At 37.9% G+C, this 15679-nt stretch overlaps 1 protein-coding gene across 1 annotated transcript in view; it reads left to right on the forward strand.

The window, feature by feature from the left end:
• The window catches only part of LOC125094089 (zinc finger CCHC-type and RNA-binding motif-containing protein 1-like), a 36579-nt gene extending 21595 nt beyond the window's left edge, over positions 1-14984 (forward strand). Inside the window, exon 2 of the mRNA XM_047719825.1 lies at positions 13903-14984. Coding sequence (XP_047575781.1) covers positions 13903-14505 — 603 coding nt within the window. The 3' untranslated portion in view covers positions 14506-14984. The remainder of the gene's footprint in view (positions 1-13902) is intronic.
• The last annotated feature ends 695 nt before the right edge of the window (positions 14985-15679 follow it).

Genomic DNA, 15679 nt, shown 5'->3' on the forward strand with positions numbered 1-15679 from the left:
GTTGCATGCCTGCAAAGAAAAAACTGGGCATTAGTTAAAGGTAGTAAGACACATTTTATTCAGTACTACTATAGTAGGGGAGGGACTACAATCTAAATTGAGCACAGCTCAATTAAACAAAAAAATTAGAAGGCTTTTTAAATATTGGGGTGTGATAAAGGAAACTTCTGAAGGTTGTTAAAGGGACAGTCAATGTGACTAAGCCATCTGTGTGCTTAGTGAAGTTAAAATCCCAGAGACTGGGAGGCAGAGAGACTATATTTCCTGATGATTACATTTTTCCTGTTTTAGATTCTTTATTTTATTTTAAATTTTTTTTTTCAGTGTTCCAAGATTCATTGTTTATGCACCACACCCAGTGCTCCATGCAATACGTGCCCTCCTTAATACCCACCACCAGGCTCAACCCCACCCCCACGCACCCCCTCCAAAACCCTCAGTTTGTTTCTCAGAGTCCACAATCTCTCGTGGTTCATCTCCCCCTCCAATTTCCCCCAATTCACTTTTCCTTTCCTTCTCCTAATGTCCCCCATGTTATTCCTTATGCTCCACAAGTAAGTAAAACCATATGATAATTGACTCTCTCTGCTTATTTGACTCAGCATAATCTCCTCCAGTCCCATCCATGTTGATACAAAAGTGGGTATTCATCCTTTCTGATGGAGACACAATATTACATTGTATATATGGACCATATCTTCTTTATCCATTCGTCCACTGAAGGGCATCTTGGTTCTTTCCACAGTTTGGCGACTGTGGCGACTATGCTGCTATGAACATTAAAGTAAAGATGGCCCTTCTTTTCACTACATCTCTATCTTTGGGGGTAAATACCCAGTAGTGCAATTGCAGGGTCATAGGGTAGCTCTATTTTTAATTTCTTAAGGAATCTCCACACTGTTTTCCAAAGTGGCTGTACCAACTTGCATTCCCACCAACACTGTAAGAGGGTTCCCCTTTCTCCACATCCTCTCCAACACTTGTTGTTTACTGTCTTGTTAATTTTGGCCATTCTAACTGGTGTAAGGTGGTATCTCAATGTGGTTTTGATTTGAATCTCCCTGATGGCTAATGATGATGAACATTTTTTCATGTCTGTTAGCCATTTGTATGTCTTCTTTGGAGAATTGTCTATTCATGTCTTCTGCCCATTTTTTGACGTGATTATCTGTTTTTTGAGTGTTGAGTTTGAGTTCTTTATAGATCTTGGATATCAGCCCTTTTTCTACAGTGTCATTTGCAAATATCTTCCCGCATTCTGTGGGTTGCCTCTTTGTCTTGTTGACTGTTTCCTTTGCTGTGCAGAAGCTTTTGATCTTGATGAAGTCCCAAAAGTTCATTTTTGCTTTTGTTTTCTTTGCCTTTGGAGACATGTCTTGAAAGAAGTTGTTGTGGCCAATGTCGAAGAGGTTACTGCCTATGTTCTCCTCTAGGATTTTGATAGATTCCTGCCTCACATTGAAGTCTTTTATGATTATTACATTTCAAAAGGATGATCCCCAGGTCCTTGAGAAAGACATTCCTGGGTTGTAAAAGTTACATCTTGAAGAGACAGAGAAATGGCCTACAAATGCAAGTTTTTAAAAAGTAAATGCTTCTAAGAAAAGAGAAGCCAAGAGCCTATAGTCAGGTGTTGGCAGAATGGAAGTAAAGTCTTCTGGCAGTGCTGAGCTTTCTCTCACAGGTTTTTCAGGGGGCTGGAGTCATCATCTTAGGGACATGGCCTTCAGCTATCAGGAACTATGCTAGTGTTGTTCAAATCTCTTAGTTTGGGATGTAGATGAAATCACCTGTGTTGAGTCTGCAGCCCAGTTATAGTTGAGGCCTACTCAGACGTAGGTTCAGTGGGAGGCTGATTAAAGTTTGGTCAAGGAGAGAGTTTTTGTGGGGCACCTGAGTCGTTCAGTTGATTAACCAACTTCTTTGGCTTGGGTCATAATCCCAGGGTCCTGGAGTTGAGCCCCGCATCAGGCTCTGCTCAGCAGAGAGCTTGATTCTCCCTCTCCCTTTGCCTGCCACTCCCCCTGCTTGTGCGTACACGCTCTTGGTCTCTCTCACTCTCTCTCTGCCAAATAAATAAATAAAATCTTTTAAAAAAAGAAAAAAGAGAGAGAGTCTTTGTCGACACTTAAGCTATATCCCTTGGAGGGATGCAGTAATAGATAATGCATTTTTGTGCACCACAAATCATGATAGTGACAGCAGTCATGGAAGATGAATAATCTGTAACACTGAAAACAATGTTGTGTTTAGTCCCCCCTATTTGGGAGCTACCATGTGACTTTTGTGCTTTCCCCCCAACCTTCCATATCCGCTGCAGAAAACCAGGACTTTTTGCATCCCAGGGTGAGGCTTCCAGGGAATCAGGAATTACCATGCTATAATCAGAAAAATTGTGGGTAAACTAGTTGTTTACCCTCAGAACTTTCCTTTTCACCTCAAGTGAAGAGGAACTTCAAAGAATATTGAGGGGCACATGGATGGCTCAGTCAGTTAAGCAACTGACTCTTGGTGTTGGCTCAGAACATGATCTCAGGGTTGTGAGATGGAGCCCCATGTTGGGTTCCAGGCTCGGTGGGGAGTCTGCTGGAGACTCTCTCTCCCTCTCCCTCTGTCCCTCCCTCCTGTGTATGCTCACTGGTTCTCTTTCTCTCAAATAAATAAATCTTTTTAAAAAATCTCATTTAGGATACTTGATAATTCAGTATCTGACTTGGAAAATATGAAGATTGATAAAATGAAGGAGGAGTGGTTGCAAAGCATGACATGTCTTACAAAAACACATGAGGCATAGGACATGAAATGATTTACCACAAAGTGACCAGCAGTAGCAAAGAAGCATTTAGTTTGGGTCAAGGAAAGTACTGGTGAGAAATTCTAAGAGATGGAGTAAACAAGGGCCTCTGAAGATCCAGGAAAGGGACCATGAAAAAAAGAATCAGCTTTAAACTTGAGCCAGAACTGGAAGAAACTAACACTTGACCAGAATCTAGATATTTCCTCATTCCCTCTTTCCTGACCACACCCCTTCCCTCAATAGGAAGACCTTTTTAAATGTAATTGAAATTGAAGTTTTAACTATCATTGTACCTGAGTATTTAAGTTATTGACCAAAGAACATTTTAGTGCCTGCACGCAGCAAAGAAGTTGTGGGACTTGGCATAAATTTCATTCAGTGGACAAACTAGTTATACCAAGTAAATTCCAACTAATAGGGGGAAAAATAAATTTGCTTTCTGATATTACTCTATAAAAACTACAGAGAAAAGGTGATTTGTAAAGGGGCTATTACTATATGATAAACCCCACAATGTCATATTCACAATTCATTCAACAAATGCATGATAAGCATTACCTGACTAGTCACTTAACACTCTGAAAAGAAAAAGCTAAGAATATAAAGATAAAAAAAATACTTTAAGAACCTTAAGTATACAAAGGGAGACATGTTACTATATAACTAAGTAAGTATCCTAATCCCTTTGCAATAGTGGTTTTGAGGCATTTTGTTTTATTATTGTCATTCCACATGTTGAAAGTTTCTCCTCAGTGCACGCTACACACCCAGACCCCACCCCTGCTTCTCAGGAGAGCAAGTCTGAGTAGTAGTACAGGGACATTTGTTTATAATTAAGTCCTTCAATATATGGCCAGAAGACCAAGCCGAGAAAGCATGCCTTTGAACAGCACAATAATTTGTGAGGAGTTTAGCATTCTGCCAAGACTTGCAAGAACAAAACAAGAATATAAGAGCATAAGATATTGCATTTCAAGCCAGCAACAGCTGGCTTGGAAAATTGTAAAGGAAGCACATTTCATATAAAACAAAACCTATAGCCTCAGCAGATCATCAAACCAACATCAGTGTTTCTTGATCAATTAAAGATGATGATTCTGTAAGAGATTATTGTACTGATGAAATGGGTTCTTTCTTGAAATTTTTTTACTAGGAATTTTTTTTAAAAGCTCCTAAATGTTATTTTAGTTATTTTCCCCACCTTTTATTTTCTGAGAGAGCTTAATCTTGCCAGATAAAAATTACTTCTTAGAAACACAACCTCTATACCAGATAAGAGAAGGTAGTTCATTATATATTCTCAGCCACAAAATTTCTTGGATTTTCTTGACAATATTTTTACTTTTTTGGGAAAGAGGCAAGATCAAAAATTTCCACCATCTAGAACTACCTCATTAATTTGACAGCATTTTGAGAATTTCGATTTATTGTTTTTATTTTTTATAAAACACAGATCACCAGAAACTATTGCACTATACAATGAATACATAGTAACATAGTTATTGAAATAACCAGAAATTCTTCCTGATTGAGAACACTCTTTGTTTTTTGACAGTGACTGATAATAAGTCCAATCATAGACCAAAATAATCTCTGCTTTTACTGATTTTAATACTCCAGAAAGGGTAATGTACTTTCAAGGAACCTCAAACCTCTAGCTTCAAGGCTCTAAAATTGATCCAGCCCTTTATTGTGCAAAGAAAAAAGATTCTGAAATAATGAAATGTCAGTGCTCAAGGATAAAATGTCAGAAACAGCTCAGTGAAGCATACTATATTGGTGTTCTATAAATGATTGAAATGGTTATATTATTTGCTCTCAACACATTTATTGACAATCTGGTATAAGCAAGGAATTATTTGTAATAGGTACTGTGGAGAATACAGGAGGACACAGTCCCAGTTGTTAGAGTCCAGTGAGGGAGACAGACACACACAAATAATTACAATATGCAACACCCAGAGTTTGCATTGCAGTAGAAGTGCAATGGAATTGGAAATTGGAGTAGTCCTAGCTGTAGCAGTAACCAATTGTATAATACTGCACATAATTCAGAGATTCTCTGTAACATACTTCCTTAACTTGTAAAATGAAGTATTAGATGGGCTGGTCCAGGGGCCTCCAAATATTTTGGATTGCATATATCGGTCCATAAAAGTTGTTATATCCTACTTCTAATATTTATAATAATGTGCATGTTACATATTACATACTCTAGGAAACAATGGCCAGTGTGAGAGGCTTTTAAAAAATACCAAGATCAGGATCCCCATCAACCTAATAATAACCAGGAAATGTGAAAATAGGGCATAAAAAATTGATTTTTAAAAGATTTTACTTATTGTGCTCACTTCGGCAGCACATATACTAAAAGGATTTTATTTTTTTGAGATAGAGAGGTCATGAGAAGGGAGGAGGCGTAGAAGGAGAGGGAGAAGCAGATTCCCCACTGAGCAGGGAGTCTGACCTGGACCCTGGGATCATGACCTGAGCTGGACTCAGACACTTAACCAACTGAGCTACCCAGGTTCCCGATGGACTTTTTTTTTTTAAGTACCACAAGGCTAGAAGAAGAAACAGATGAACAAGAAATGAAAATTTGTATGTACTTTCAAATTTATCATAAATGCTATGAAGACATTTGATAGAATTTAAATTAAATGGAGATACTTGCTGAGATAAAGTAGAGCTACTTACTTAGATAAACATAATCAGAGAAGGCTTCTCCAAGAAGGTGACATTTGAAGAATGAGAAAGAGCTCCCTATTAGGAGCTGAGCTATGTGGACTTGTGGGTGTGTGGGCAGGCAGCATGGATAATAAGAGTATTTCAAACAAACAGAAAAGCAGGAAACATACATCTAGAAAAATAAATGAATGGGAGCAAACAGATGAGTTGAGAGAGAGTGGCATGAGTTAAAGCTAGAGAATTAGTTACAGGGTAGTCATTAGGCTTTATAGTGTAGAGCACAGTTTTTTCACAGCATTAAAGAAAGCCAGTAAGGGGTTCAACAGGTGAGTCATGTGGTCTGATGTTCCTTTACAGAAAATACTCTGTAAACACTTAGCCTGAATACAGGCATAACTTATAACCCACCAACTATATATTCTTTGGTATATACCTAACAGAAGTGTGTACATGTGATCTCCAAAAGGTGTGTATGAGACCGTTCATAAGAGCATTCACAGTAGCCAAAAACTGGAAACCACTCAAACGTCCACGAACTATAGAATGGTTAAATAAATTGTGGTATATTCATATAATGGTACCCTAAACAACAATGAGATTTAGCAATCTACAAGCATCTTCAAAAACATTGGTGAATCTTATAGATTTTATACAGATAAAAGCGGCACAAAATGGTCTATATGGCCAGTAACATTTAATGTACAAAAATAACTCTCTGGCTGAAAAGGGAGTGATGGGAGAGTGTGCTGTGGCCAGGTCATTTGAAGCCAAGATTGAGAATCAGTAATGTAATACAGTTGATACCCTAAAGAGACCAAGTACCTCGCAAGCCTGTAATTCTAAGTATGAAGTGAAAATGTATTCCTATATATAGATATGGATAGATACAGATATAGGTTTATAGGTATGTATCTATTGCAGCTTTCCAAGTCCTTCTTAGAGCGTGCTTTAAGAAAGTTAATAGCTAAGGGTAGAATCATTCTACCCAGAGATTTTTAAATTCTCCATAAGGGTACAGGGTGGTTCAGATGGTTAAGCATCTGCCTTCAGCTCAGGTCAGGATCCCGGGGTCCTGGGATCAAGTCCCACATCATGCTCTCTGCTCCTTGGGGAGCCTGCTTCTTCCTCTGCCTTTGCCTCTTTCTCTGTCTCTCATGAATAAATAAATAAAATCTTTAAAAAATAAAAAAAATAAAATTCTCCTTTAAAAAAAAGAGGGGTGGGTATGGGGCGCCTGGGTGGCTCAGTGGGTTAAAGCCTCTGCCTTCGGCTCGGGTCATGATCCCAGGGTCCTGGGATCGAGCCCCACATTGGGCTCTCTGCTCAGCAGGGAGGCCACTTACTCCTCTCTCTCTGCCTGCCTCTCTGCCTACTTGTGATCTCTGTTAAATAATAAATAAAATCTTAACAATTTAAATAAAATAAAAAATAAAATAAGGGGGGGTACTAAAAAAATATTACTTACCTAGATTACCAAGAGAAAATAGAAAAAACAAAAAAACCAAAAAACCAGAATCATCAGGAAGGGATACTAGAGGTACCTGCAAAGGAAAATTACAAAAAGAAAAAATCACAAAGAAAAATGAATATTTCGGGCCTGTTGGCAAGGTTATCCCTATCGTGGACAAGAACTTTTCAAACTACCGGGACCAACAAAGCAGTCTTTGATTAAAATGAGTCTTCTGAGTAAGAATCCATCTGTTGGAGGGGAGCTGGATGATCATGCAGATAAGAATATTCCTCCCTTTGTGTCTGTTTGTTTAGTGGACAGTCTAAATTTATTCTTCAGTCTTTGTAAGCCAAGTAAATATTAGACTTTTCCTTAGAAAATGTGCTTTTGTGTGCTTGCAAATTAGGATTCTTAGTTCACAAGATTGGGGGTAAACCCTGGAATTGGGTAAATTTACCTTGGTGAATATATTGTTTCCTCAATTCTAGATGCCATTCATTGCAAGAGTCAGTCACACCTTCACCATATTGTCTTGTTTCATGGGGGTGGGATATCCACGGGAGAGAAGAAACACCACCAATCTATTAAAAGTCCCTAGCAATTTTAAGATACATCTGAACATCTGCAATATTGAAATATGAAAAAACACAGACATCCTAGAATCAGGACCATTTCTTCCAAGCACCTTCCATTGTTTTGGCTTCCTTTTCACCTAGTGTTGCACACTGATCTCTCTATCAAGGTCCCTCAATCTTGTAAAAAGATTAGAAGAGACAACTTCCCTCAGCTGACCTTTTCCACTTGAAATGTTTACTCTGGTGCCCACTCCCTCGGAGTCCCTAACACTGCAGCTGAACGCTGCCGCCGCCATCCACTCCACGGGATACTATTCAGGAACACGACATGCAGCCCTGTAGAGGAAGTGCGATGTGGGTCATCTGCAGTTGGAGGGGAGAAGAAATAATACAAAGACTTGCTAACAAAACCTTAATGTGGATATGGCCTCCTGGGAAGCAAGGCAAGCAGGCAGACTAACCTAGGAGGAGTCACAAGAAAATGGAACAGCTATTTTTAGCACAAGTGCCTGTCATTTAAAGGAACTGCAAACAAAGCCTTAAGGGGGAAAGATAAAGGACTGCGGCTACAATTGTAAGCCATATTAGACAGGTATGCAGTGAGAGAAGAACTGCTTCCCACATATAACACACATACTTAGCAAGTATACACATACAATAGCAATCAACTATTGCCCTATTAAATCAATTATTTCAAACCACTGCATTGAAATCATAATCCAGTTGTTTAGTGGTTACTGGATTGCAACTGGGGGGGAAAAATGTTCAATTCCATACTGTCTGTTTCTCAGCCAGGGCCAGTGTTAAGTTCTCTCCACAAAGCAGATTGAGCAGAGTCTCAGGAGACTAGGTGCTTAAACTGCCTTTCTGAGATTATAAGACCTTTCTGTTTCCTTTTCCGCTGCACCATAAAAAAAGAAAACAAAGCAACACATACCACGTAATACCTGGAAATTTAATTTAGTCTCATGATATATGCCACTGTTACTTTAAAGACATTAAAAAAATAGTACCTTTAACATTAAAAAAATATGAAATTTCTTTGATCCTCTGACTATATAAGAGTTCACACAAATGCAAACCAAATACCAACTTGTTTTTATATAGTCGGTTTTACTAACTCGAATGTACATCCATACAGATTGTTTATTGTTGTTATTGTTTGTGATCGTCAGGCTCCAGATGGCTGGTTAGCAAAACAAGAACAGCATCAGGTGGCATCTGGTAGAAATCCAAGAGAAAAAGAACAGCACCTTGGAAGTCTCTAGATGTCAATAATCCCAAGAGAAGATAGGGACAAACTCTTAAAAATCTGTTGAACATCTCCCATGTGCCAAGCACTATGCTAAACACTAGAGAGGATATGAAATAAAACATGGTCTCTGACCCTGAGGACTCAAGAACCAAATGGATCTAAAGACATAAATACAAATGTCAGTCAATTGATCAAAGATTAAGTAATTGGTGATCACTATATCCCCAAGATATGTTTCAGTAGGTTTGGGAGTGTGCATTTGGGGGGGGGTGCATTTTTTTAAATTACCCATAGCTAATTATATTGCATAAACACTTTGGGGACAGTTGGTCCTGGTAATTAAAAACACAAACCAAGTAATTTGGGAGCACCACAAAGAATAAAATAAGTTAAGCTTCATAGAAGTGATTTATTTGAGCTGAAATTTGAAAGCTTTCCAACAAACATGGCTGGAGATAAGGCAATTATATAGTGAAGGGAAATTGTATATTATATATTTGTTTGAACCTCTGTCCCTTAAAGGAAAGTGGCAGTACTCTACAACAAAAAAATAAACATTCTAAAAGGAGAGGACTGGAATTCAAAGAAGACAAGCAAGTATGATAGCTATAAGTATTTAACATGATTTCTGTGAATGAGTATTGAGTCTGACTTTATGAATCCTGTTACCATAAAAGCAGTTTCAAAAAAAGCAGCTACCTAGAAGGGAAGAAACACCAAGTGTTCAATATGAGGTTGGAAAATAGGAAAAGGCCATGAAAAATAAGGCTATTCACACTCCTTCTGCACTTCTGCCTTGTACCCCATCTTCTACTCACCAAAACACCTATTCCAGACTTTCCTGTTTCCATTTTTTTAAATGGCTCCCAAATTCTTTGATACTTCTCTCAATGAGAGGTGAGGTCTATATTTCTTCTCTTTGTATATGCACTCCTTGACCGACAGAATGTAATAGGAGTGATGCAGTCACATTTTCCAGAGCCAGGCCTTTGAAACCAGCAGCTTCCGTGTCTTGTCTTTCGAGACATTCTTAGAATCCAGCCGCCATATTGTAAGATTAGGCCTGTGAAATGGGTCCATGTTGGTGTTCAGTTTATATACTCCGCTGAGGTCTCTGCAAAAGGCTGGTATCAACTACCAGATAATGTAAATATATTATCTTTCAGATGATAACAGGTGCTAGACTTTGAGTTACCCTCAGCCTTCATGTATTTCTGGTTGAAGCCCCCAACATCAGGGAATAGAAACAAGGTATCCCCACTGTGTTCTGTCCATGGAATTTATGAGCATAACCGCTAAATTTGAGGTGTTTTGTTATGCAATGGTAGATAACTGAAATAATTTTCTGCATTTCCCTAGTCTCTTGAATCCTCCAACCAACTCCCCTCTCCCCAAACATACATACACACGCATTTACAGAATTTCTTTTTTCTCAGGAAATAGCTTTATTTCTTACTTTACATAAAAATAAAACCATCAAATTAGAACCCTCTCAGTCTACTTCTACAAGCATATCACATTACCTTCAATTGTAGCCATACTTCTATTATAAAAGGAAAGCTTCTTTCTAAGGTAATATGAGAATCCTAAGGGAGGATAGAGGGCAGGGATTGAAAGCATAGCCAGCTCATAAAACATGCTTTATCATGAGTTCAACCTTTCTCTCCTAATTGAATCTTTTCCATTCTTATTTAAATATGTTCAACTAATTCTCATTAAAACACAATATCCCTGAACCCTAGCCTCTGCCCTATCTGTTCTTCTTTTGCAGAGTCATATATACTAAACATCCACTTTCATTCTCTTTGACCCACTTTTCAGGCCTGTAATCTGGCTTCTACCCCATTATTTCATTTAAACAATTCTTTTTTTTTCTTTTTTTTTTTTAAGATTTTATTTATTTATTTGAAAAAGAGATCACAAGTAGGCAGAGAGGTAGGCAGGGAGAGGGGGAAGCAGAGAGCCCAATGTGGGGCTCTATCCCAGGACCCTGAGATCATGACCTGACCTGAAAGCAGAGGCTTAATTCACTGAGCCACCCAGGCGCCTCCCCCCAATATTTCATTTAAACAATTCTATCGTAAGAGACCTCTGCTTCACTAAATCCAGTGACTATTTTGAACCTTGTACTTGATCTCTTCAGCTGCGTGCAGCAATGTTGAGCGTTCTCTTTGCTTCCTCTTGTTTCAGGCTGCACAACAGGATATCCTACATTGGGTGGCTTAAGAAACAGACATTTCTCAGAGTGTTGAAGGCTGGCAAACCCAAGCCAACCCAGGTGCTAGCAGATTTGGGTCCCAGTACCAAGCTCTCTTCTTGTTTTGCAGATGGTCATCATCTCACTGTGTCTTCACATAGACTGAGAGAGTTCTTTGGTGTCCTTCTTATAAGGCCACTTATCTCATTCATGAGGACTTCACCCTCACATCCTGCTCACCTCCCAAAGACCCCACAGCCCAGTAATGTGACATTAGGGATTAGGATATCAACATATGAATTTTGGGGTGACATAAACATTTAGTTCATAATATAGTCTTTCTTAAAATATTGTTTTCTCCTTATTTGCATCCTATTATTCTGGCCACTCCTAAGTCATATTTGCTAGCTCAGTCTTCTCTAATTAACCATTAAATTTTGGAGTTCTTCTCTTGGCCTCTGTCCTTCTCTTTTATATACTCTTATTCTAAGAAATCTCATCCACATCCTTATTTTAATTACCATATAAAATTACAAATTCACATCTCCAGCCCAGACCTCTACTGGAAGGTATAAACCTATGTATCCAACTGCCTGTTTAACACCTATCTTCCCTCTTATGCCTGCTCTCCTTCCCACACTCCCTGTCTCAGTGAATAGTAGTACCACCATCTATTCAATTATCCAAGCTCAGAAACCTAGCAATAATACCCCCTTGTCAATTCTCACCAAATCCTGTGTATTTTACCTACTAAATATCCCTCATAGCATTTCTTTTTAACTTACCAGTTAACTTTAACTGGTAAGTTAAAAAGAAACTGCTTCTCTTCAAATACCTGATCCATTCCTCAGAGTCAGAGTGATGATCTTTTCCAAGGTAAACATGATCAAGTCTGTATAAAGTATCTCAAGCAACTTTTGTTACTTTTTCAATATGAAAAGCAAATCATTTTTTTTTCTTAACGTAGTTTGCAAGCCCTGCATGTTCAGTCCTGTATTTGCTTCTTAAATCTTACATTTCTTGGCACTGTTGGAGGGAATGCAAAGTGGTACAGCCATTAGGGAAAACAGTATGGAAGTTCCTCAATAATTCCACTTCTGAGTATTTACCCAAAGAAAATAAAACACTAATTTGAAAGGGTTCTTGCACCCATGTTATTGCAGCACTATTTACAATAGCCAAAATATGAAAGCAACCTTAGTGTCCCTGGATAGGTGAATGGATATATCTCTCATATATATGTGTGTATATATATATATGAATGATACACACACACACACACAGGAATATTACTCAACCATAAAAAAGAATGAAATCTTGCCATTTGCAATAACGTGGATGGAGCTAGAGGGTATTATGCTATGAGAAATAAGTCAGTCAGAGAAAGAAAAATACCACATGATTTCACTCATGTGGAATTTAAGGGATAAACGAATAAACTAAAAAAGAGATCAAAAAGCAAACTCTTAAATGCAGGGGACTGGTGGTTGTCAAATGGGAGATGGATTAGGGGATGGGTGAAATAGGTGAAGGGAATTCAGAGTACACTTATCATGATAAGTACTGAGTAATGTATAGAATTGTTGAATCATTGTATACCTGATACTAATAATAACAGTGTATGTTGATTATACTTGAATATATATATATTTTTAAAACCTACATTATTTTCTCCCTTCTGCTAAAACCATCCTATTGTTTAGTTCCTTGAAATTTCCATCCCTTCTACCACAGGACCTTTGTTCAAGTTTATGCTCTTGCAGCTCCTCCTCCAAACCCATACCATTTAGTTGACCCTTACTCAATAGAATATAAACTTGAATAGAGGAGCTTATCCTTTTTACTTGTCATTATAGTCGTATCGCCTAGCAGTGCTTAATAGTTAATGGATGCTTAAAACATATCTTTTAAATGTATAAGTTTGTATGTTTGATATTCTGGAAAAACACCTCTATGGCAGTATAGGCCAGGCAGTCTAAAATGCAAGATTGTGCCCAAAAGTGATGTCAGAGTCAGAGAAACCGATTTGGGGATGAACTTTAGAACTGGTGTCTCTGGAGGGAAAATTCGAACATGATTCTCCAGGGAACATGTGGTATAAGGATAGAGGAGAGAGTTAAGAACTAACCTTTGAGAAATATCTTCGTTGAAGGGCTGGATAGAAAGTCCAGCATAGAGACTGCTATGTAGTTTTGTCAGAAGACCAAAATAACACAAAAGGAGGAGTGAAAAGTTTCAGAAAGGAAAAGGTGGTCAGGAGAGTCAAACACATGAAGAAGCACAGAGTATAAGTGCTGACAATGAGATACTAACTCACACCAGTCAGAATGGCTAAAATTAACAAATCAGGAAAAGACAGATATTGGTGAGGATGCAGAGAAAGGGGAACCCTCCTATGCTGTTGGTAGGAATGCAAGCTGGTGCAACCACTCTGGAAGACAGCATGGAGGTTCCTAAGGGAGTTGAAAATAGAGCTTCCTTTTTTTTTTTTTTTAAAGATTTTATTTATCTTTTTGACAGAGAGATCACAAGCAGGCAGAGAGGCAGGCAGAGAGAGAGGAGGAAGCAGGCTCCCTGCTGAGCAGAGAGCCCGATGCAGGGCTTGATCCCAGGACTCTGAGATCATGACCTGAGCCAAAGGCAGCGGCTTAACCCACTGAGCCACCCAGGCGCCCCAGAGCTTCCTTTTGACTTAGCAATTCAACTACTGGGTATTTGCCCCTAAGATACTAATGTAGTGATCCAAAGGGGCACTTGCACCCCAATGTTTATAGCAGCAATGTCCACAATAGTCAAATTATGGAAAGAGGCCAGATGTCCATTGACGGATGAGTGGATAAAGAAAATGTGGTATGTATATACAATAGAATACTATTCAGCAGTCAAAAAATAAAATTTTGCCATTTGCAATGACGTGGATAGAACTGTCCAGCTGTCTAGCCCTTTTCCCTGACCAACAATGACTTATACCGGATATTTTCCAAGTATGGCAAAGTTGTAAAGGTTACTATAATGAAAGATAAAGATACCAGGAAGAGTAAAGGGGTTGCATTTATTTTGTTTTTGGATAAAGACTCTGCACAAAACTGTACCAGAGCAATAAACAACAAACAGTTATTTGGTAGAGTAATAAAAGCAAGCATTGCTATCGACAATGGAAGAGCAGCTGAGTTCATCCAAAGACGAAACTACTTTGACAAATCTAAGTGTTATGAATGTGGGGAAAGTAGACACCTAAGTTACGCCTGCCCTAAAAATATGCTTGGAGAACGGGAACCTCCAAAGAAGAAAGAGAAAAAGAAAAAAAAGAAAATTCCTGAACCAGAAGAAGAAATTGAAGAAGTAGAAGAAAGTGAAGATGAAGGGGAAGATCCTGCTCTTGACAGTCTTAGTCAGGCCATAGCTTTCCAGCAAGCCAAAATTGAAGAAGAACAGAAAAAATGGAAACCCAGTTCAGGAGGTCCCTCAACATCAGATGATTCAAGATGCCCAAGAATAAAGAAAAGCACATATTTCAGTGATGAGGAAGAACTGAGTGATTAAAATTATATTTGTTATGTAAATATCATTTTAAAAAAAATTTTTAAGTCTTGGGGTACCAAGTTCAGTTGAAATTAAAGATTACTTTTAGAATTTAAGCATAAAAACCACATAGTACCAAATAATTTTTTTACCATAAAATAGGTTCATAGGAAATTGAAAATAATTTTAAAGTATCATGTTTCTATCTTGCCTTAGCAGAGTAATAAAAATCAAGATTTGCTAGTAACCATTAATCTTGAAAACAGTTCATTTGAATTAAAAAGAAATCTTAATACTGTCATAGTATTGCCATTGTCATTCCAAGAAAAAAGACCAATATTAAAAAGATGTGTTTGGGAAGCTCATTATAAAAGTTTATTCATGTCTGATTGGTTTACATGAAGACATTTGAAGTAAATTTCATCTTTAAGACAAAAACTTCATGAAGACTGGAAAATGCTGACTGATTTATTGTTATTAAATGTTAATAAAATTTTCAAGAGAATTTTGTTTTAAAAAAAAAAAAAATCTTTCATGGCCACTGCACTCGACAACCCCACATCACAGCCAACAGATTTTCTATATACCAGAAACAGAGGGCCTGGCTGGCTCTGTGAATAGAGCACAGCACCTTTCATCTTGGGGTTGTGAGTTCAAGCTCCACTTCGAGCATGGAGTCTACTTAAAAAAAAAAAAAAAAAAAAAAAAAAATGGTGCTAAGTGAAGTAAGTCAAGCAGAGAAAGACAATTATCATATGATATCACTCATATGTGGAATTTAAGAAACAAAACAGAGAAACCAGAGAGGGAGACAAACCGTGAGACTCTTAACTACAGGAAAAAAACTGAGGGTTGCTGGAGCAGAGAGGGTTGGGGAGATGGGGTAACAGGGTAATAGACATTAAGGAGGGCACATAATGTAATGAGTACTGGGGATTATATAAAACTGATGAATCACAGAACTCTATCTCTGAAACTAGTAACATACTATATGTTAATTAACTGAATTTAAATTTAAAAATGAAAAAAATAAAGTTGAAATTGCTTAATTAAAAAATAATATGAGTGCTGAGATATTAGACTTGGAGATTAGGATATTATGGTTTTTTGTAGGAGTTTGGGGACTAAGTGAAAAATGCCAGTGAAAGTTCCCATGAGAGCCCTGGACAAAGAACATTGACAAAAATAAATAAAT

This window comes from Lutra lutra, chromosome 2, assembly GCF_902655055.1.
Source record: "Lutra lutra chromosome 2, mLutLut1.2, whole genome shotgun sequence".
In the NCBI taxonomy this organism is placed as follows: domain Eukaryota; kingdom Metazoa; phylum Chordata; class Mammalia; order Carnivora; family Mustelidae; genus Lutra; species Lutra lutra.